Source organism: Ambystoma mexicanum, chromosome 2q (genome assembly GCF_040938575.1).
Source record: "Ambystoma mexicanum isolate Mex_15411 chromosome 2q, UKY_AmexF1_1, whole genome shotgun sequence".
Taxonomy (NCBI): domain Eukaryota; kingdom Metazoa; phylum Chordata; class Amphibia; order Caudata; family Ambystomatidae; genus Ambystoma; species Ambystoma mexicanum.
Genome location: NC_090924.1, coordinates 1,416,143,724 through 1,416,166,380, shown reverse-complemented (window position 1 = coordinate 1,416,166,380; position 22,657 = coordinate 1,416,143,724). Strand labels below are relative to the sequence as shown.

The 22,657-nt window shown below is 45.8% G+C and overlaps 1 protein-coding gene across 6 annotated transcripts in view; it reads right to left on the bottom strand.

Moving 5' to 3' along the window:
• Nucleotides 1-22,657, bottom strand: part of SCRN1 (secernin 1) — a 185,711-nt gene that overhangs the window by 23,168 nt on the left and 139,886 nt on the right. For 4 of the 6 annotated variants that reach the window (XM_069648920.1, XM_069648919.1, XM_069648921.1 and 1 more), the window contains one exon: nucleotides 18,075-19,134. The exons of the other annotated variants lie outside the window; for them this stretch is intronic. Coding sequence is in view for 1 of the 4 variants with exons in the window: in XM_069648921.1 (XP_069505022.1) it covers nucleotides 19,099-19,134 (36 nt within the window). In the remaining 3 variants the exon portion in view is untranslated. Of the gene's footprint in view, nucleotides 1-18,074; nucleotides 19,135-22,657 lie in introns of those variants that run through there. 6 annotated transcript variants of the gene reach the window in all.

Sequence of the window (22,657 nt, the reverse complement as noted above, 5' to 3'; positions counted from 1 at the left end):
TCTATTGAGGGGAGAGTATAAGAGTACATGGACTGGACTGTCTGTGACAGATACTTTTGTGGCAGGTAAGAGAGAACTCAATGGGTGCACGCTCTCTAAATACCATGATACTGGAATAATTGTACATATAATGCCCAGAAGCATCAGAAGCATTAGCATTACTTTCTTACAGTAATTCTTTCTATAGTTCTTTATAGTCTCTATATTTATTACATCATCAGCGTTGGTGCAGGAGGGGGCAGAAGCAAGTATGGGCATCATGAGTGACTCTTCTTCTCCAACAATGTTCGTCGTGAATACTTCCTGCAGCAGCACCCGTTGAAACACCGCCAAGTTCGAAAATGTTGTCAACGTGTTTGGCCAGTTCTCGGCAGCCTAGATTGCTAAGCGTAAGGCAAGATTATCGTGCTCCTGCACATTGCTCAAAAGATTCCAGAGCAATCATCAATTGCCTTTTTACCATAAGCGCCCCGCTCGTTCACACGGGATGATCAACAAATGGATTTCTATTTTCAAAGATAGCACCGGGAGTGGCGTTCCAGAGTTTACAGATTAGTACAACCCCCACGCTGCATCTCCCTAGGCCTCCGATTCCCAATTAATCCGTGATGGGAATAGAGGCAACAAAATAACACACGAAGATCAGATCACTCTCGCTTTTGAGATCGTAGGTTGTACCGTATTGCTCCAGGTACTGTGTGATCAATGAATAGTGCAGGTGCACTTCCAAATGCAGACTCAGAGTCAGTCTGTGACGCAGCAAGTGATGGTGGGCGCCAGAGTGTTGATGCCGGTTTTATGTCAGCTTGTGACGATGCAGGTTCAGCTGGGCAAAGTTGGGGCGCATCCAGCCCTTTCTCCTTTTTAGCAATATTCTCAGGCTTTCTCTCAGGCTCAGGCAGAATTTGTGGCAGAGAACTGGCAATGGTGTCTTTCCAGTCGGAGGCAGCTATTTATTTCTGGTCGTCTGGATAAAGCAGTTCTTTCAATGGTGATGGAATTCTTTTTGTGTGGGTGGCATGGATCCACGCCTTACGACCGTCCACACGGACTGCAGATTGTGTTGCCAGGAGTACCTGGTAGGGCCCACGCCACCTTGGCGCAAGTGATGACTCCCGATCAAAGTTCTTTACCGGGATCTAGTCGCCGGGCTGCAGACAATGCTCCGGGCCGGTATATCTGACAGGAAGAGCCTCCTGCACCTGCTAATGAATCAAACAAAGCTTCTGCGTTACAATGTTACAGTATGTACTAAGCACAGGGTATTACACTTCACTCAAGCGCCTGGGCTTTGGCGCACACCAAACATTAGCAGGTCTCCGCATCATGATCTCGTATGAGGAGTGTCCAGTCCTTGCTTGCACAGATGTGCGCATGCATAACAAAGCTAAAGGCAATGCATCTGTCCATTTTAGTTTATTCCCTGAACAAATCTTGCTAATCTTGCTTTTCAATATGCCGTTCTGGCATTCAACAAGACCAGCACTCATCGGGTGTCTGGCACAATGGAATCGTTTATCAATCTGAAGATCTGCACAAATCTGTAATATCACGGCGGCAATGAAATGCGGGCCGTTATCTGACCATATGACCCGTGGCAGGCCAAATCGGGAAAAGTATTCTTTTAGCATCACGTTTGCCGTGCTTATTGCAGTTCAGTCCTTTAGCGGTTATATTCCACCCATTTACTGAATGCACACACTACCACTAAGATGTATTTTAGGTTCTGACATCTTTCCATTTCTATAAAATCAAAATGGATCACCTCAAAGGGCATAGAGGGAGGGCCAAAACTACCTACTGGAGTAGCTGTTCCTCTTCCAATATTGTGTTGCAAACATGTCATACAATTCTGAACTAGTCTTTCAGCATTTTTTCTTATGTGTGCATTCTGACATACTGTAGCCCGTTGCTGAACCATCTTTTTCGTGCATATGTGAGTGGGGCTGTGGGCCATGGTGACCATTGCAGTTACGTAGGAGTTGGGCAGCATCCACTTTCTACTCTCTTTGTCCAACCAGCAACCTTCTAAGTCTAATTCTGCAGAGCCCTTAGCCCACCCTTTTATTTCATCAGCATTTGCATCCGCCTGCATCTCTTTGACTGTGGCAATCCCATTTTCTATCATACAGGGCACTTCTTCTGACTGTACTATCAACATTTTCGTGCGTAAATCAGTGGAAGTTTGTTTTGCAATGTTGTCTGCAAATGCGTTTCCTTCTCCCACCTTACATCTTATCTTCTTATGCACCTCGCATTTCATTATTGCCAGTCCCTTTGGACACGTAAGTGCAGACAGCAATCGCGCTATCAAAGGGCCATGGTGGATTCTAGTTCCATGTGATGTTAGGAAACCCCTCTCAGCACCACCCCGAATGCATACTGACTTTCAGTATATATGTTTACGTTTAGATTTTCAGAAATTTCAAATGCTCTTGTCAATGCTATTATCTCTGCTGTTGTCACGCTCACCTGATTCCCACGGAGGCGCAGGTCTGGCTTCGAGTGCTGATGCTTCTTCTATGGTGAAGCGCAGAACTGAGAGGATGGACTCACTCGCTCGCAGGAATATTCCCCTGTGCGTGAAAAGGGAGTATTACCTACTGACGGAATAATGCTCAAGCCTCCCACTCCCTTCCAACCCTCCACGATACCCTTCCTCGATTCCCCGTGAAGTCTCACCTTAGGGTCTGGAAGGATGAGTTCTCCATCCTGCTTCTGATGCAGGGGCGCGTTGAAACCCAGTTACTTCACTGGATTGAGGTTTGATGGGAGTTCAAATAAGCTTGACTATTCAGGTAAGGGGCTTTAAGAGTTCTGTAGCAAGTTCAAAAGTTCAAGCTTAATAATAATGTTCATTGTCTTATTGCAGCAAGCGCTAACGCTTATGTCTTTTTCCCCTTAGGGGCCGGGGTTCGGAATGCCGGAGATATGGCGCCGACCCGAAGTGAAACGTGCAGTTCCAGTAAATGACAGGTAAGTTCTGGATGAGCGTTCGGGTAATGTCTTTGCATTCGCTCATTCAATATCTTTGTCTTTTTTCCCCATAGGGGCCGGGGTCCGGAATGCCAGGAAGCGGCAGGACCCGAAATGAAATGGGAATGACCCAACAGGTAAGTCTTAGAAGGAAACTGGGCTTTTCCTATTCCCTTCCTTCTCTCACCTTGTGTTCTTGTCTTTTTCTCTCTAGGCTCTGGGAAGTGGCTGCGGATCCGGATGATCGCTGCTGAAGATGGAGGTGCCCAGGAAAGGGGAGTGAAATGCAGCGCTGCAGCGATCGAAGCGAAATGCTTTTAAAATGATGTCTTCCCTTTCAGGATCGTCGGTGTGAAGTCTCCGTGATGCAGCTTTAGCAGGTAAGGTCTTCTTTCTCTCCAATTCTCTCTTAGCAGGTGACCCAGGATGCTGACAGGCGTGGCTGAAGTCCAGAAGCAGGAGCTGACACAGTGAGTGTCCAGCTGCGAGGAGCAGAACAACGCGAAGCGTGAGTTGCTGATCGGGCGTGGTTTAAATAGCTTTGGAAGAAGTTCCAGGTATGTATCCTTCCACCGATCAGGTATGTACCCGTCCCCGCCCACACCCAGGGGAAAGTAGTTCCACAGGTAAAGTAGTTCCATTCAGGCCTCAAGAGGGCCTGGATGTAGCAGCATGGTCTGCATCAGGTAAGTGCACCTTAAAACACTTGAACACATGTCTAGCTTTATGAGCCTGGCGCCTAAGGCGCCAGGACAGGGGTCCAACATGAGCCTGGCGCCTAAGGCGCCAGGACTGTGTCCAAAGGGCCCCAGCTTGGGCCCGCTGGCACTTCCCTGGGGGAAATGATGCCTGCCTCTGGGGTTGCTGGGTCGAACCTGGCTCCTTGGAGGTAGGCATCATGACAGTTGTCTGCACTGAATTGTATGGAATTCTTTTGCTCTCTACAATATTCTTTAGTGTCGTGATGGCATAGGCAGCAGTTGACGTGCCATCAGATAATTTGAAACAGGAACCATCACAAAACAGTTCTCCGTCTGGCTCTTTCTGTGGGGTGTCTGTTGGATCAATTCTCCCTTTCGTTTCTTCCTCCGTAACCATTAAACAATCATGGGGAGGTGATTCATACTCACCCACTTCTTTATTGGGAGGGGGCATTAATTCTGCAGGATTCAAAGCGCAACACCTCTGAATTTGAATATGTGGTGCAAACAGGACAATTTCATATCTAGTCAATCTAGCTGATGTGAGGTGTTGCGTCTGCGTTCTTTTTAAGAGAACGTCTACTGTGTGTGGCACCATCAAAATGAAGGCGTGCCCCAACACCATTCCCTCGGTTTGTTTTACTGATGCGGCAGCTGCAGCAACAGCTCGCAAACAACGCAGCAAAGCGCATGCTACAGGGTCCAGCACGGAAGAAAAATAACTGCATGGTCTATTTCTTCCTCCTTGTTCCTGTGTCAAAACAGCCAGCGCGCAACCCTCATTCTCAAGCACAAATAATTTAAAAACCTTTTCATAATTTGGTGTGCCCAAAACTGGAGCTAAGCACAAAGCAATTTTGAGCAGATCAAATGCTTTTTGCCATTCCTCATCCCATGGCAAAGGCAAGGCAACATCCTTTTTTGTCAATGCCACCATTGGCTTCACAATCATAGCAAAATTTGGTATCCACTGCCGGCAATATGAGGCCAGGCCTATTATGGCTCTGACTCCTTTCTGTGTCTTTGGAATTGGCATACCAGAGATACTCTCTATTCTTTCTGGTGTCAGTCTTCTCCCCTCTTTCGAAAGTAGGTAGCCCAAATAGGCCACCTCCTTTCGACAATACTGACATTTTTTTAAAGACTCTTTATGACCATGCAATGCTAAGTGTGTCAACAAGATGGCGGTTCCCGCTTTGCAAATTTTTTCTGTGTCAGCAGCAATTAACAAGTCATCAATGTACTGCAATAGTACACAACCCGCTGGTAGCTCTAGCATGTCTAGTTGTTCTTTTAATGCTCTGCTATAAATACATGGGCTCTCAGTGTAACCTTGTGGAATGTGTGTGAATGTGAAAGAACGTCCTCCTAGTGTGAAAGCAAATAGGTATCTGCTATCTTGGTGCACTGGAATGCTAAAGAATGCATTCTTAAGATCGACTACACGAAAATATGCAGCAGAAGCTGGAATCATTGTCAGAATGGTAGTGACATCTGGGACCATGGAAATTGGGGATCTACTACTTTATTTAATGTGTGTAAATCAACTATAAAACAAAACGGTATTTCATTACCTCCTTTTTTGTAAACTGGGAGAATGGGACTGTGACAAGTGCCACCAGTAATTGCTTCAATCACGTTTCTTTTAACCAAATCAGAAACAATACATTTCAATGCTTTCTCTCCGTCCACCAAAATTTTATACTGGGGGATACGCGGCAGTGTTACTCCCTCTTTCAAAACAACTCTCACCAGCTCTATTTTCAAACAACCAACATCGTTATCATTCACCGCCCAAATACAAGCCGGTACCTTACTTAACTCTGTTGGCAGGGGTCTGGACAAGAATTGGGACACTGGCATTTTCGGTGGTGAAATCGTCAAAAACACTTCATTAGGAGAACAATGATTAACCACACTTAGCTTTTTTTAACAAGTTTAAACCTAATAGATTCTCTCCGCAATTTTGTGTCAACAGAAATGGGCAACACTCAGTGAATGATCCTAGCATTAAAGGCACTGATTGTGACACAGAGCTAATTACTGGAGTGCCTGCGAACCCTACTGAAACATTCTTTTGCCCTGACAGTGGTATCTCTGGAACCAAGTTATGTTCTATTGAGCACTTCTGTGCACCTGTGTCCACTAGAAAAGTGTGCTCCTTATTCCCAACTTTCATTTCTACGTAGGGTCCTTTCTGGTCAACGGGAATAGACACTGGTTCCGACCCCTGTCCTGGGCTGTCCTAGCGGAACAATACATCATCCGATATAAAGTCACCAGAATAGTATGTATTTGATTGAGTATCAAAAACATTTCCATCCCCAGCTCCATTCTGCTTATTTTGATTTTGGTTTTGATTTCCGATTGCTATTTCCTTGATTATTCTGAGTTTGTTGCGTACTATTGTTTCTATTCTGCCCCTGTGCTCCCGGGCGACCTCTGTTCTGTCTTCTCGGGCCATTCCCATTTCTATTTTGCAAATGTGGGCACTGTGCTCGCCAATGACCCTATTCCCTACAATATGCACATTGATTTAGTCCAAGTGCACCTCCATGCATGTTCAGGTAATTCCCTCTTCCTTGTGCATTTCCTCTTCCCCTATTATTTGCTACCTGCTGTAGTAACACTCTTGTTTTTATATTCACTCTATCTTTCACCTCTTTTTCTTTTTCTGTATTTACTCTATTTTCATAGTACTGGGCCATGTGTAATACCTCACTCTGTGATTTTGCTTGCCACGCACTTTCAGATGTCATTATCAAATTTTGGGTTTAAGGTAACAACCCTCTCACATATTTGTCAACAAATAGTCTTTTCCCAGGTTCAGTGCTTAAATCTTGCCCACTAAAATCTGTAAATACTTCTTCAAATGTATTGAAATAGCCAGTAGCCAACTCATCTTTGCCTTGCACGCATGCAGTTAATTTGTCCCATATAAATCTTTTTTCAGGTACTATAACCTTCCATTTCTGTACTATTCGTGCCGGTAACACTGACATATTTGACAATGGCTTTTCGCCTGCTTTTCTGTCCGCCTCCTCTTTTATTAAATTCTCCCATGTAGCTCCCACACTTTCATGATCATCTACATTCCTAATTTGCTTCTATATATCTGCTGGGAGAATTACAGGGAATAATAATAGGTCTATATCGCTCATTTTAAAAATTGCCGATTTCAAATATAATTCAATTTCTTTATAGAATCCCGCCGGATTCTTTCTTATATCAGGGATTGTTTGTTTTATATTATTCACCTCTTGTCTGGAGAAAGGGAAATGTACATATTGTGCTGTATAATGCACTTCTGTCACCTGCGCTGGTTGCCCATTTGCGGCAGGAATTTCTACTTTCGGCACAAAAGAGGGTGGGACCTCCCTCATGGGAAATATTGCACTTGCCTTCCTTCTTCCTCTCTCTTATGAAGCACTATAGCTAGATCAAGGGATAGGGCAGTCTCTCCAGCATTCCGTGAAAATGCTCTTTTGTACACCGCCATTATTTCAGGTGGGCAGCACTGCTTTTTCTCTACATATCTATCTTGCAAATATTCAACCATTACCTGCAATACCTTTCTTTGTATCTCTATTGTATACTCATCGAATGTATCATGCACCTCCATTGTAGGAAGGCTAGCATCTGTAATCCATCTAAGCGCCTCTCCCGTACATATCTTCATTTCTTCACTAACAGGTTTTGATGGCGGAAAAAAAACGCTGTTGCACATATGGTGCTGTCTCTTGTATCCCTCTTCTTACCTCTTTGTACCGAAACCCAGGAACAGAAAAAATCTATGAATACAATTCATCAAGTTCATTTTTAAACTCAAAAAGCCTGTCCACGTGTTCCTTCATCTCTGAATCACTTTCTCTTATACATGAAAAAGCATTAAAATCACGCAACTTCTGCGGTGGCACCATAGCAGTCAATTGCTTCTATCTTTCCATAAGATATTCTCCCATGTATTCCAACAATACCTGTTTTTCACTGAGCTTCTTATAAACATACATCGACCCCAGCATCGAGGCCTCACCATTTCCTTCGATATATATTTCTGCCTGTTCTTTCAACTCCCTCTTTCTCTCATTGCTGACCGCACTAGGAGTTATTCTTGCATACACGCTTCATGCAGGCCACGTCTCTCCCATACTGCCTTCTCCGATAGCTGCAGATTCAAGCTCGGTAGGTGGAGGGGGAAGTGGGATCACGTGTTTAGGAGGGGCAGGTGCAGATAGAACAACTGGAAGGAGGAGTGTTAACAGGCTGAGAAGCGGGGGTGGGCTGGGGCTGAAGCTGAGCAATGGGCACTGGTGCAATTATGTCAATCTTACTTTTAGGGCGTTCTTGCCTTTTTCTAATTTAAAATCTTATTGATTAGCTCATCTGATGCATGCAACTCTTGTTGAGGATATATTTTATCTATGCCTAATTGAAGGCTCCTGTCTGCCTTTCTAATTTCCTCATCCCACTCTTTTTCTTCCTGTTCTAGCGCTCTATCTGCATTAGATTTGCGCATGCTTCTTTCTGCTTCTCAAGCGGAGGTTAGCTTCCTTCCTCCAGTCTCTAATGATGTCAAATGTCACAATACTGATTCCAAATGCTCTATTCGCGCCATTTCAAAACTCCCATTTTTCGGCCATTGCAAATCTTCTACGCGACTGGTCTGCCCATGCCAAATTTCACAAAACATTATTGCCCCTATTCCATACTTTACATACATCTTAAACGCTGGTGACCCTACAGGTGGCGCAGCCTTGCCAGTTTCCAAAGATTGTCTACCCCAGTGGAAAAATCCCACTAGACAGGAAGACAATTTCCCAGGCATGCTTTGATCGTATTCGTACCTTACCCTGGGCATTTGATCTTGCAAGAGCAACTCTCAACCAATATCAGGGCTATTAAGAATCGGGGCACGACTCACCTGATCAATCAGTTTGTCTCTCAAGACGCAATTCGTCCGTATACAGACACAACCAAGGATCGTCGTGTCTGTGTATCTGGCTCAATCTGCCTCGTTTCGGGACCCTCGCCTTCTTGCTCTCTGGACGGACTCGTCGATCAGGGACCGGTTGTGTACAGATCTGCAAAGGAGTCTCTCATCACTTTCACAGGGGCGCCCCGAACACCTCTCGATCCCGGCTCGACGGCCTCGTCCTCGATTCATTTTTTCCACCTTCTTTAAATTTCAACGTACATGATGGAGCAAATGGGGGTGGTCCCTATTCGGGCGCCAATTTTTGATGGGCCCCTGGGGGACCCTCGTGCATGGAAACAAGGCACAATCACCATACACAAACTGATAAGCCAAACACTAGGTTCAATTCCCAAAATCTAGGGTTTATTGCCAAGCAAATAGACTGTCGGCCGACCGGATCTCACATCTCGCAGCGTGGGTTACCCAGACCTCTTGAGACGCAAGAGAGCGAACATTCTACAACAGTCACATATATACATATTATCAGTTAGTGACACATCAAAACCGCCCATAATGTGTCTTCTTCAGCAAGGGTTCGGTGATTGACAATTATGACGTGCATGACACCTTCTAAGACATTTATTCAGCAACAGTTGCAATCTGTGAAGGCGCAGACACTATTCTTTGTTACAGAGAACATAATACTCTTGTTCCATGAGCGAGCTGTGTTCATAGGAGAGACACATTCCAAAGCATGCTATCTTCTGGTTTCTTTTCATGTGCTGGGGTCAGCTTGATCTAAAGGGGCTCAGTAAGGGGGGCCGTGAAAGCGAGGATATAATTCATGCCTTTAGCTGTCTATTTCTACAATTTCTGCAGGTTCAGCGAGACCAGCTGGCACCTGCTTGGTGATTGAATGCCTCCCTGCTCGCCTTCAAGGACTTGGAGGGAGGAAAACAATGTATTTCTGTCTGGGCTAGTCTCTCAACGTGTAACTTGTGGCCTCGCTCTGTGCAGAGGCAGAACAAAAGAGAATTCATTTTGCAAAGCGTTTAAACAGAAAAGCAAGAGAAAGCAAAATTGCAAAATGGCAAATTCTGTTGGTACAAAATGGACGCGCTATGGTTATGCTGACGATTCTATACCAGCGATGCTAGGCATATGATGCGGTTGGTTTCCGGCCAACATAATATACCGGCTATGCTATGGTAGGGTATTGTTCTAGACTAATTAATAAACCGGTGGTTTTTTTTTGCCAGATCTTTGATAAAATGTCTTTCTCGTGTCTTTCTCTGTAATCCTAACCCAGGTCGGGGATCCTTTGTTTGTCCTTTTGGCGGGCTTCTGCACAGAAGCCCTCCTTTCGGTGCCACTGAGTCTGGGGTAGACAGGATGTGTGGGAGGGGCAAAAGGCACCCTGCACAGGGTTACCTAGGCAACCCAAGTCGCACTCGGCCCTGATAAACTGGGGAGTTATCCCGCCCGGATAGCCACCGCACTGTGTGAGTGACAGCAAGGCTGTATGAATGGGGGTTTTTCTGCATAAAAGCAGGGCTCTGAGGACTGGAAGACAGAAGTAGCCACTGGACCTAAGAAATCAGAAGAAGAGAGAAGCCGAAGACATCTGCAACGACTGAGCCACCGATGAAGCCCTGCTGCAGATCCTCACCAATTTTCTTCAACGACTCGAGAAGATCTTCACCTGCAACAGTCTTCTTCCCTTGAGCTGGTGGGCCCAACCAGTTTGCCAATCGCCTTCCAGGACCTACCTTGGTCGAATCACCAGTGCCAACCACTCGGAGACCGGATAGCCAGGCACCCGTCCACCATGACCGCGATTTAAGGGAGCATACCTTTTAATCCGTTTCGGCAACACCGTGGCTGGCTTCATCCCTGGCGAGTGCAGTGACTCGAGCCTTCCTCCACGACAAGAGCCTCTCTTCCTCTGCTGGATCTCCTGAACTGCAGGAACTGCCAGGAACTGCCGGCACCGCAGGAGTCGCCTCCACTTTCAAGGTACATTGTTCCGCCAGGCCTCCCGTTTCGTGGGGTACTGCTAAAGGTGTTTGAAATCCTTTACTTACCGCCTCGGTTAGCCGCCCCTATCGTCTAACATTGGCCCTCATTACGACCCTGGCGGATTTTTTCCGCCATCGACGGACTTTTCCGCCATGGCGTAAAGTCCGTTTACGCCATGGCGGATGGCGGACTTACCGCCCCATTCCGAGGTTGGCGGGGCGGTAAGTCCCCATTGACCCATTTACCCTTCCCCATTCCCATTTCGGCCCCATAGGGCTCAATGGGAGTGGGAAGGCGTTAATTACGCCACCGTACATTACGGTGGTGTAATTAACACCAAGGTCCCATAGCGCCATGGATTTTTACGCCCGCAAAAAGCGGGCGGAAAAGTGACCATGGCACTTTGGGAACTCGTAGTTGGCGGTAAGGGGTCGGCTGGCGTAAACCCCTTACCGCCAGGGTCGTAATGAGGGCCATTGTCTTTTACCTCCTGCACCCTCCTTTTCAACCGTTAAACAAAGACTTGACTGCAGCTACTAGAACAGTTTGATCTTGGGCGCATTGCCTTGTACCACTGACTCTGGCACAGGCCTATTGACTCTGGCTAAATCTGTTACAATTGCCTTCTCTAGATTGTTTTTAATCAAGAATTGTGTTGGTGCACCTAAAACTCTTATAACCACCTTTTTCTTCCCTTTTTAACATTTTGAAGTGCCATTTTGCTTGGTTTTCACCTAAGTATTGTTTATGCTAAAGTACTGCCTTGCCTAACCTGTTCACAATCCGTTTGGGAAATGTTGCTGGTGTGTTTAGGAGTCTAACCCTGCATAACTTCACCTTTCCCTCCCTTTTGAGAAATTGTTAGAGTGCCATTTCTGCTTGGTTTACACTGTGCCATTTTGCTCAGTTTTCACTCTTGCTCAAACTTGTCTACAATCTAAATAGGGAGTTGTGTATACTTTTCTTGACTGTTTTAACTTGCTTTAATGATAGTGATTTGTGTGTAGAATTAAGAGTGTGTAAAATAAATACATGTATTATTTTTGATACAAAGCTTTGGTCAGTGTTTCCTTGTTCCATAGTATTTTAGTCCTATTGTGTAAACCCTGCTCATCTCCCTCTTGAGATAGGTCTGACTGCTCAGCCACAGCTACCAACTAAATCTGTGTGGTACAGACTGATACCAAAGGGGATTTATTGCATATACCTTTAGTCTTAATCTTCTGTAGTGCTCCCCAAGGGAACTGCACAGGATTCTGCCTAACACCTACCATCAATGGCCATATGGTAAGTAGGTGCTGCGGGAAGTGTTCACTGTCGGTTGTAGCAGGAGCCCAACACAGCGCAGGAAGCGTCCCACATCAGTTCCTCATACGTTCACCCTCAGCGTCGTAGGACTTGAGAAGCCTTGGCACGCAGTGTGCAGATTTCGGTTTCGTCCAGGATTTGGACCACAGGTTCTCCAATCTATGCACAGTCCTCTGGTGTCAGCAGAGCCTCGTGTATAAAGGCATAACCGGAGCAATTGTAGATAAGGATTCTGTGTGGCAGGAGCTCTTCTGTTAAGTGGCCCTCTTGCTTGGCAGCTCAGCAGCACCCCCTAATGCACAGAGGCTTCTAACCTGTGATGCTCTGTGTCGTCTTGCTTCAAAGGCGAGCACCTTGCCCCTGCGCCATCCTCCCGAGACCAAGATACAAAGTTCTGTTTCTCTTAACTCACTCGGATCTCCCTTCTTGGTGTCGAAGCCTTTCGAAACGGCATAGATTTAACTTCCCCACTATGCCTGACCGAACCTTTCTCTTCTTGAGTAGCAAAGCTTCCTAGTACTATTTTTACAAGTGTGATCTGTAAGGAAGGCACGGTATCAATAGTAAGACAGACATAAGTGACCACAGCTCAAGGGTGTTTATTGAACCTTCAGAAGGGTGAGATGTACGCCCATCTAAACCTAAATCTGCAGATGGGAGCAAGCTACGACCATCAAATAATAATAATGCAGTCGTAGTAGGGTCTTGTCAAAATAAAAGGACCTATACTATAAAAATCTATTGCCAATCCTTACTACTAATTTACAAATAATGTGGGGTGATGTTCATGAAAAAGAAAGGAAGGTTTACAAAATGATACGTCAGGATGTTTGGACTGTTGGGTTGGCCTCCCTTCCCCATGTTTTCAGCATGGGGCAAGGCGGTTCACTCGAGCAAAGCACACACTCTGGCTTATGTGGAACGAGGAGACCGTTCCACTTTCATAGTACAAGAACTTCTGTGTCCAAGTCTCTTTACTTCTTAAAATTCTCTTGACTGAGAGGGTCTAGTACACAAAAACACCAAAAATGTTCTTTTCCTTTTCCAGTATTCAATTTGGGGGTTCACCCTGGATCCCCCCCGGAAGGCTCAGATCCCTTCCCAAAACAAAAGTTCAATGTTGGATCCCCCTCAGTCGGGCTCAGACCCCTTTCTTTCACTCAATTAGTCTCCCCCAGCCAGGCTCGGACCAATTGTGATGTATTTGAAAGTATCGAAGACTTTTGAATGTACACAGGGTTTAGCTTGACCCGTTGTATGACCACTTCGATCTCAATATTCCTTTTCTCAGAATCTGCATCAGTTGGATACCTAACAGAGACTTTTGAATGAGCACCCACATGGCGCCGGACCACTCTGTGTATGGTATCTTTTTCTGGACTCCCAAGTTCAATTATAACATTCAGTTACTCCTTTTGGTTTTCACTCATATCTGCGTCACTCTTTGCAAACGTCACATACACTGTTCTCTTCGTACAATGTTGCCGCTTGCAACCTTGGTTCAAAACACAAGTTTGGTATTAGCCTCTCTGACCCACCGGCTGTGCTTTCTTTTCTGACGCCACTTTGCTGTAGGAGCCCAGGACAGTACCACGGTGGCAATCGCTCCTCCCCGCCTTGGTTATTGACTCGGTAGAGCCCTGGGTATCTTAGACACATTGTGCAGGTTTGTTCAACCTTAGTTCCTGGTCTTCGGTTTCTTACTTGCCAAGGCTCACGAAAGTAACCGTCTTTAGAGGTCACGGGTACTTCGCTCCTTGTGACTCTCTCTGGTCTCACCGTCTTTCTCCTTGTATAAAACTGCCATCTTGGAACTGCTGTTTCCTCGTGTGGTTTGCCTCGCTCCGAGTGTACTTTCGTGCTCTGCCTTTTATCCATGTGGGAAAGTGTGATGGAAGTCAGGTTGTGTAGTAATCCGTAATTGCCAGACCTCGCCTGTCCATGATGTTGGGACATGTCACGTATATGGCTCTGGTGTTAGTCCCTTTTCGCTCACAGTGAATTGTCCGTGAGAAAGAGTTTGTGTCAGAAAGGGGGTGGGGGGGTTGAATTCCTAGGCATCCTACCTGGTAGGATGGGGAAAATGTGTTATTGGAAATGGGATACCGCATCTCACACCCCGCTGTCCCACTTCCACTTCCCGAGGGCCCCCCATCCAGGTGATCCTCCCGCATTGGTCCACCACCAGGAACTGGATCTAAGAGTGATGGCTGTGTCCTGGACACGTGGATGACAGAGCCCCGGGGACTAGTGGGTGAGACACCTTCAGGTTTCTCACAGAGCTCCCCTCAATCGGGTGCAAGTTATTTCTTTGTTTTTTACTTTACACTTAAAAAGCTCCCCTCATTCAAGCGCAAGCTCTTTTGTCCTTTTCCACACTTTATACTTGAAAGCTCCCGTTGATCTGGTGCACGATTTTTACATGGATACTGTATCAATGGTTCAGTTCTACTTTTACATTCAGAGATTGTGCCATCTTCACTACAGCATGACCACTCCGATACAATATATCATCCTGTCGCTTTAAAGCAATCTTCACTCTTTCAAACATGGTTCCCGGTTTACATGTAATAGTACTCTATACTGTTTCTTTCACGGCAAATCAACCGGGCTTTTGTTCTACTATCTCGAATCACTCACTGGTTGTTGCCATTCTACAGTTTTCACTTTATTCATGGAATTTTTAGGGTTTGTTATTTATCAAACCTCCCCGAATTACATCTGTCAGTTTGAGGGACGCAGGCTTCTCATCAAGGACTTCCAGAAGGATGCTCTCTTCTTATCTCCATCAGGTGCCACTTGGAAATGTGGGTCTCTCGCCTGGCTTCTGGCAGCTTTCTCACAGCTTGTAAAGTCCTTTTGCTTTCAAGGTTCCACTTTCTCAAGTTTAGCAGTTCAGTTGGCCCGGGTCTGTCTTGCCTCCAGCCTCGCTCTCTGAGTGCTTGGGATTTAGGTAGGGATCCTCTGCCAGACTCAGTCTTGCAGCCTCCCTCCTGGCTTATACATGCCAATCCTCCCGATTTAGGCGGGAGACTCAATTTTCTAGTGAAAAATACTGCTATTTTTCACGTTCTCCCGCCTAAAATAATTATTTCCCCAGTGCATTTCTATGGCGAAATTGTTGTCTCCCGATTTCGCTGTAGAAATCTCCCTCTCAGCTGCTTCGGAATGTTGGCATGTATGCTGGCTTCCGAAGAGCAACTGCCTTCTCTCCCTTTTGTGCACCTGTGAGGTGTTAATTGGTTGCAGGTGTTTTGTCAAGGTTGGGTCTGCCTGACCTTGCCTGACTCTATTAGTGGGACAACTTACTGTTAGGATAGGATAGTCTGTCTTCTGTCTCTCAAAAGGTTTTCCCTCAGTAATCCTCATACTCTCAGTCCCTCTCTTCCTCATCTCAGTCCTAGGGTATTTCAATAGAGGAATGGGATTATGGGAATTGTAGTATTCTACTAACAAAAGGATGTAGATATTGTAGATTTTTATCAGGAAAAGGGGTTTGAATTTAGGGTTGTTGAAAAGTGGGTTTTGAGGAAACAGGGGTAAAACTCATATTGGAAATGAGGGGTGGTCTTTGTTTTCCCTGATGGTTTTGCCTTCTTTTCGGTATGGGAAAAGGTTGGAGTAGAATGGGACTTTGGTGGCAATATCCCATACAGACAGAGGGTATGTCAGGTAGGGGTGTGTCAAAAGAAAGGGGATACCACGTGGCACCCAAGGGCCTTCTGTCCACAGTCCCCAAGGGCCCCCTGCCCAGGTGATCCTCCCTCGCTTTTATGCCCCCAGGGTTGTAATATAAGCACGATGGCCCTTCCCTGACCACCTGAACAGAGGATCCCCATGGCCTATCGCTGAGAATACCCTTGTGTTTCTCACAGCCTGCACCTAGACTACATTGCACCCTAAATGCTGGACTCAACCTGCACCAAGTCTCCATTGAATCCTGAATTTGTGACTGCACCTTTACAAGCATCTCTATTTAATCCCAATTAGACTGAACCTGCACCTAGTCTCAGCTGGATCCCGAATGGGAGACTGCACATGCGTTCGGTCTACATTGAAACCGGAATGGGAGACTACACCTACAGCTAGACTCCACTGCCCCCTAAATGCTGGACTGAACTTGCACCAAGTCTCCATTGAATCCTGAATTTGTGACTGGGCCTGTGCCAACATCTTTATTTAATCCTTAATAGCCTGAACCTGCACCGAGTGTGCATTTAATTCCAATCAGACTGAACCTGCACTCAGTCTCCATCGCATTCTGAATGGGGGACTGAATCTGCACTTAGTCTCCAGTGGATCCCGAATTGGACACTGGACCTGCACCTTGTGTCTAATGGATCCGGAATTGGAGACTGGACCTGAACCTTGTCTCCAATTGATCCGGAATTGGAGACTGGACCTGCACCTTGTCTCCAATGGATCCAGAATTGGAGACTGGACCTGCACCTTGTCTCCAATGGATCCGGAATTGGAGACTGGACCTGCACCTTGTCTCTAATGGATCCCGAATTGGAGACTGGACCTGCACCTTGTCTCCAATGGATCCCGAATTGGAGACTGGGCATGGATTCAGCCTTCATTGAAACCTGAATGGGAGATTCCACCTATACCTTGTTCCGTTGGACACTGAACACTGGACTGATCCTGCACCTGTGTTCCATTGAATCCTGAATTTGTGACTTAGTCGGTGCCAATGTCTTTATTTACTCCTAAATAAACTGACCCAGCACTTAGTTTCCATGTAATCCCAATCAGACTGATCCTGCACCTAGTCTCCATCAAATTCTGAATGTGGGACTGAATCTGTGCCTAGTCTCCAGTTAATCCTGAATAGAGTGAACCTGCACTCCATAGAACTCTGAATGGGAGAAGGAACCTGCACCTAGCCTGCATTGAATCCTGAGTGAGACTAAATTGCACCTAGCTCCATTTATTATGAATGGCAGTCTGAACCTCTACTTAGTTTCCATTGACTCCAGGATAGGAAACATTGATAGGCACAACTCAATGCTTAGGAGGGCATTACTGGGTGATAAGGGCCCACAACCATGGTCATCAGTACCAATCAAAAAGTGGGCATTTAATGAGGGCTAAGGGCTGTCGTCCAACTATATACTATGTTTTCAGATGAAAAGCATGAGACAGCAGAGTCTAAGTACAAGAAAGATTGTATGTGTCAGTATGCTTCTACAGGAGCCAGCTTCTGTGGAATTCCTTATTTGACCAGCAAGTAGCCTATACAAATTGCAGAACATAAATAGGCAACCTTAGTGTGAACCATCACAAAACAATCAGTTTGCAATATATAACATTCATACTTTAATTAAACACGCAACACACACATGGTCCTATCCTTAAATGGGCCTTCACAATAAAAGATTTTGGTGTTCCTATACTTAAAGGGCTAGTTTGGTCAGAAATCGTATTGATCCAATCAATCGTGCATGTATTTTAGAGCATTCATCGATTGTTCTTAAAAAAATGTCCAATGCAATTCACCTGAGTTTTTCTCACTTTAACATATGCGAAAACGACGAGTCGTTAAATTACACTTATTGCAGTTTCTTCAGAACTTTAAAAGGATGACAATTTTGTATATGTTTCCAATTTTGAACAAACATTCAGTGTCTTTAGCATACATGTTTTTATTGCACTTTATGCTAACAGAATATAAATGCCTGTAGTCTGTATACAAAATTCACAAGTACTTAAGTGCAGTTCTCTATTTTACACCCCAAAGTGAGCTGAGATTGGCTGGATCATTTACAAGGCCAGATCGCTAATTCAAGGAGGGTGTCCTCCAATCTAATGCAGACTATGAAGAACACGTGCCCTCCGTGGCTGGTTAAATTAATACAAATTGGAACATTTTTGAATTACTCAGCCGAATTAAGAAATCGATTATAAACTGCAAAGACAGAGCGACAGTGTTTTTGATCCTTCCACCATTTCTATAAGTGGGAAATTGAAGGATGGCACATGTAGCAGTGTCCGTACACTTTCTTATTCCTTGAATTTCCAAATTATACAAACAGCCGCAGTTACACTCCACCACACCCACAAAGAGCACCCATTAAATATGCTGGGTAACTCTGAATATATAACAGACAACCACATTCATCAACATGAAAAAAGCACAGCAACAAATAATGATCAATTTAGCAGCAGCTCTGGTTTATTAAAATATGCAAATGCACCTTTCACTTGGCAGTCCTCACATAAAACTGACAGTACTAGATCCAGAGGAAGACAACTACCATACAGCTGGCTCAATTTGAAGTAGGAGTGCATTTCTGCAATTAGTAAACTATAGTTTTCACAAACCCGCATTTTCCCTATACTCTTTTTGGCAATGCAAACAGTTTGAATTCTAAACTCAGCACCTCTTCAGCAGGATTCCAGCAAATGGTAGTAATTCTTATAGTGATCTCTAAGGGGCTTGGGTGGTATGTTTGCGTTCTGAACTGTGTACGACACATTGTCATACTACTAGCATCCATTTAAGCGGTTAGTTTTATGTTTTCAGAAGCAGACTGGCCTAAATGGAAGTTGAAAAACTATTAGAGGGGTACGTACGTCAGAAATGCCACTTGGAAAAAACAGCTACATATCAGGTTTTTAGCTTGACAAGACTTTGATGGCAAGCCTGACCTATTACTAGTTCTGCCCCATCCCTACCTATCATTTCAGAGAGACACAACTGTCAGGAAACCACCCAATTTCCCTGCAGGCCAGTCTGCCTATCTACACTTCTGCAATGTTCAGAGATTAATGAGCAGATACATGAGGTGCATTTCAGCATCCTGCAAAGCACGTATTCAAGCAAACCATGATTCTACTCCATTCTTAGATCATTCCCCAAAAAAAGCACAGTTTTTGGAAGCTAAGCTTGTGTTTTCTTTCCTCTAATGAATCCTTGTTACCAAGAAAGAGAAAGCAACATCTTCCGAACCACATTAGCAGGCATGCACGCACACAAGAACTGACCAGTCTTTTCCTCTCATAAGCTAATGCACATATGCACACAAGAGGAACAATTCGATTCGGCAGTCAAACGTAATGGCATTCAAGTCAAATGTGTATGGCACAGTTTCAAGAGTGACAGAAGGACCCAAGTTCTTTCTGGATATGTGGCGATCTGGAGGTTGTCATTTGAGGTTTTGAACAAGGAATGGCTCAGTCTTTTTGGAAAGGGATTCTGTTCCCGCAGATCTGCAATAAGAAAGGAGACTTTGTGAAAGCAAGAAGGGGCATTGCATGTTCATCCTGCAGGTGAGCCTTGCATATCTGATTTACATCCTAATCAACGTCATGTGACAGCAGGCTGACACGTCAAGGGGGACCAGAGATCTCTGGGGGCCAATGAGAGCCACTTGATCCATGATGCAACACCTGCGGGTGGAAAATGTTGCCCCCGCCCCTTCCGCAGCCCTCCAACAGATGACAAGAGACCAAGAACACATGTACCCCCTACAGGTAGCCCACAGAGACTTCATAGCCAGGTTAGAAATCCTAAACACACACACAGGCAGTGGAAGAAAGAAGAAAACACATGCTGTATAGTCTGTGCCAGGTCCATACATGCTTGCATGAAGTGGGGGTCTCAGCTCTACGTGCACCAGACGAAGCAAAACATGGATAGCAAACTGGATCTCAGAGCAAAACAGACAGCAGAGCCTTGAATCACACCCCTTGTGCTTGCGCACACATCCGCAAACAGTAGCTTCTGGTCCACTGCACTTGATCAGAGAGAGGTGGGCCAATTCCCAATGAACCAGATAAGTGAAATAGCAGCACAGGGTGCTGACCGAGCTGTTATGGTCCGTACTTCGGTGGCCCTGCTTCTTCAAACATCCTTTACACACTGCCCTTACAAACGGACGACACCCCAGCCAGAGAGCCACCAACCTATTGCCCTTTCCAAACTTCTGTCCTGGGATGTATGGCCCCTCTTCTTCCTGCCCCCACCGCTCGTGTCCTCAGCGCTTTCTCCCCTCCCTTAAGGTCGTTCCCGAATAAAGGTGGATCCCCTGTGATTATTTCCACAGCACAAGCTTTTTGTAACCCAAGTGGCATCTTTCAGGATTAAGCATGGGCTGGATGTGGTCTTACAAATCTTGGTACACAATGAATGCATTTAGTTTACTGCTAAATCCTTAAAGATGAATCCTTTTTGGTGCGACTCTTAATTTATGGCAACCCAGCATTCTAGTTCACCTCAAAATGAAACATGTGACATTTGCAGCATCATCTATCGGAGCATGTTTTGGGTTGGGTGGTATAGAGGAACCGCCAGTCTTCCTAAATGTGAAATCCAGATCCTCTAAGAAGCCTCCCCCCCCATTGAAAGCAAGCAGATATCCGCACAACGCGGAGTGCAAATTCAGAGCTAACTGCACGCCCAGCACCAAGGATTTCAGTGCTGATGTCTTTTGTTGCAGTGACTGGGGTGATCTTTTCTGTCATTTGGAGATGACCCAAGAGCTGTGTGATCTCTCAGTGCCAAAAGGCCATTTTGTGGAGAATCGCCTGTAGAGCGTACTCTCGCGAGAGAACGCTGACCTCTCGCGAAAGGACAAAAAGAAAAGCAAACTGCGGTGCGCGAAAAGGAATTTGCGGTACGTGCAATCGATGGACCGCAACGCAGCCCTAGCATTCTGACCAGCAGGTCAGGCCCAATCCCTTGCCAGCCTGCTAACTCTATTATAACCCCTCTTGGGCACTCGTATATTAAGCCATGTACTAGAAAAATCACAGTGAAGCAACTGTGTGCTAGCAGATTTATTTTATTAGCAATGAAGGCAGTGTCACACTAGAATTTGTCTGTGTGATCATTGGTAGGCCACAACATAATTGGCAACGAAGACAGAAGTGATGACCCACAGCAGACATCATGCAAGGCGCCACGCCACCACCAGCCTTCCTCCAGTCCCCAGGTAGGTCAACCATACCATGGCCGCATTGGGAACCCATGTTTGTGACGTATGTCGAGGCAATGGGTGGCGCAAACTTTTCCTCAGCAAGGAAGAGGGCCATGCTGCTGAACGCAATAGGGGTGGAAGGCCAGAGAATCTTCATAAGATTAAAACCCGAAGCAGCGGAAGAGGAGGACGACGACGACATTTATAAAGAGGCGGTGACGCAGATCGTGAATTGAGTTGAGCTGCATTGAGTGCCTTTGGGGGTACGTCGGAGGAAAGAATATGCAACATGTTGACCCTGCACACCAACAGCTGCAAGATACAGGATAAGTTCATCCTGGAAAAAACATTGCATCTGGATAAATCAATGCAAGTAGCCATAGTGAGCTGCCCCGAGCCAGAGGTACAAGCACTACAATTCACAGGGAGACGGGTGAGATGGCAGCCGGACACCTAGGACAGCAGATCAGGGAGAAGAGAACCGGCCAAATGCTACAGGCCTGCCAGCACCAGTCACCTTGCCAATGACAAGGAGCAAAGAGTGTTCAAAGTGCAGCAGATTCGAACACGTGGCTGCCGCCTGCATGTGGAGAGGTAGGAAAATGGCCACAGCAATACTCAGTGACACAACTAGGATGGAAGAGTCATCGGAAGATGAGGGATGTCCTACCGTAATCATGGTCAACAGGATCACTGTTCGCAGGGAAAAGCCGCACTGTGTCCTCAAAGTCGACGGCAATAAAACAAGTGTCATGGCCGAATGCAGCTCTGACCTAACCATACTACTCCTTGCCGTGTACAAAGAAATGGTGGGGAAAGACCAGGTGGAAGTACACAGGACGAAGCACAGACCAACTGTCTTTGGCGGAGCCACAGTAAACTTGCTGGGCTACATACGAAGCACTGTTGAATTTATACCTTTCTGAAAGAGACCAGCCGTGCTGGGTTGGGACGATCAAGCAAAATTGCACATGCAACTAGATGCCAGCTTGGAAGGCGAAGTACTATCACTCACCTCGGAGGGCCCACCAGTATACAGAGATGATTTTTCACAAGTTGTTCTCTGACGAACCAGGAAAAATAAAGAACTATGCACATAGAATAAAGCTAAAACAAGGCGCTGTCCCAGTCAAACATAAAGTGAGGCTGGTCCCAGCCCCTGTAAGAGAAGCACTACAGGAACAGCTAGCCAGGATGCTCTAAGATGAGACGATAGACATTTTAGTCATCCAGTGGTCCTGATCAAGAAACAACACTCGAACGACATGCACATTTGCACAGATCTCCGCAGCCTGAACCTCAAGGTGGTAACGGATAGCTACCCACTCCCCAGCCTTAATGAATTACTGCTACTAATGAAACAGTAAAAGGTTTTCTTAAAACTTGACATGAGGGACCCATACCACTAAATTGGCATACTGAAAGCGTCAAGGTCCCTGGCGGCATTCATAACCCCATTTGGCACATACCAGTTCACCTGCATGCTGTTTGGTCTGTCATCGGCTGCCTCTGCATTCCAACGCATGATGGATTCGCACCTGAGGACAATTGGCAATGTAGTGTACTTCCCGGATGACATTCTGGCATATGAGGTCGACGTCCAAACTAACGATAGAGTGCTTCGTGAAGTGCTGAAATGAATACATGATGCAGGAGTCCGACTACGATTCGACAAGTGCGTCTTAAGGGCACACGAAGTAGAGTACTTAGGGTACAAAATCTAAAGAGCAGGCATCAGCCCGAAGAACAACCTGCTCCAGGCTATTGTGAAAGCACCAGATCCGTCCAACAGGGATGAACTGAGATCGTTTCTG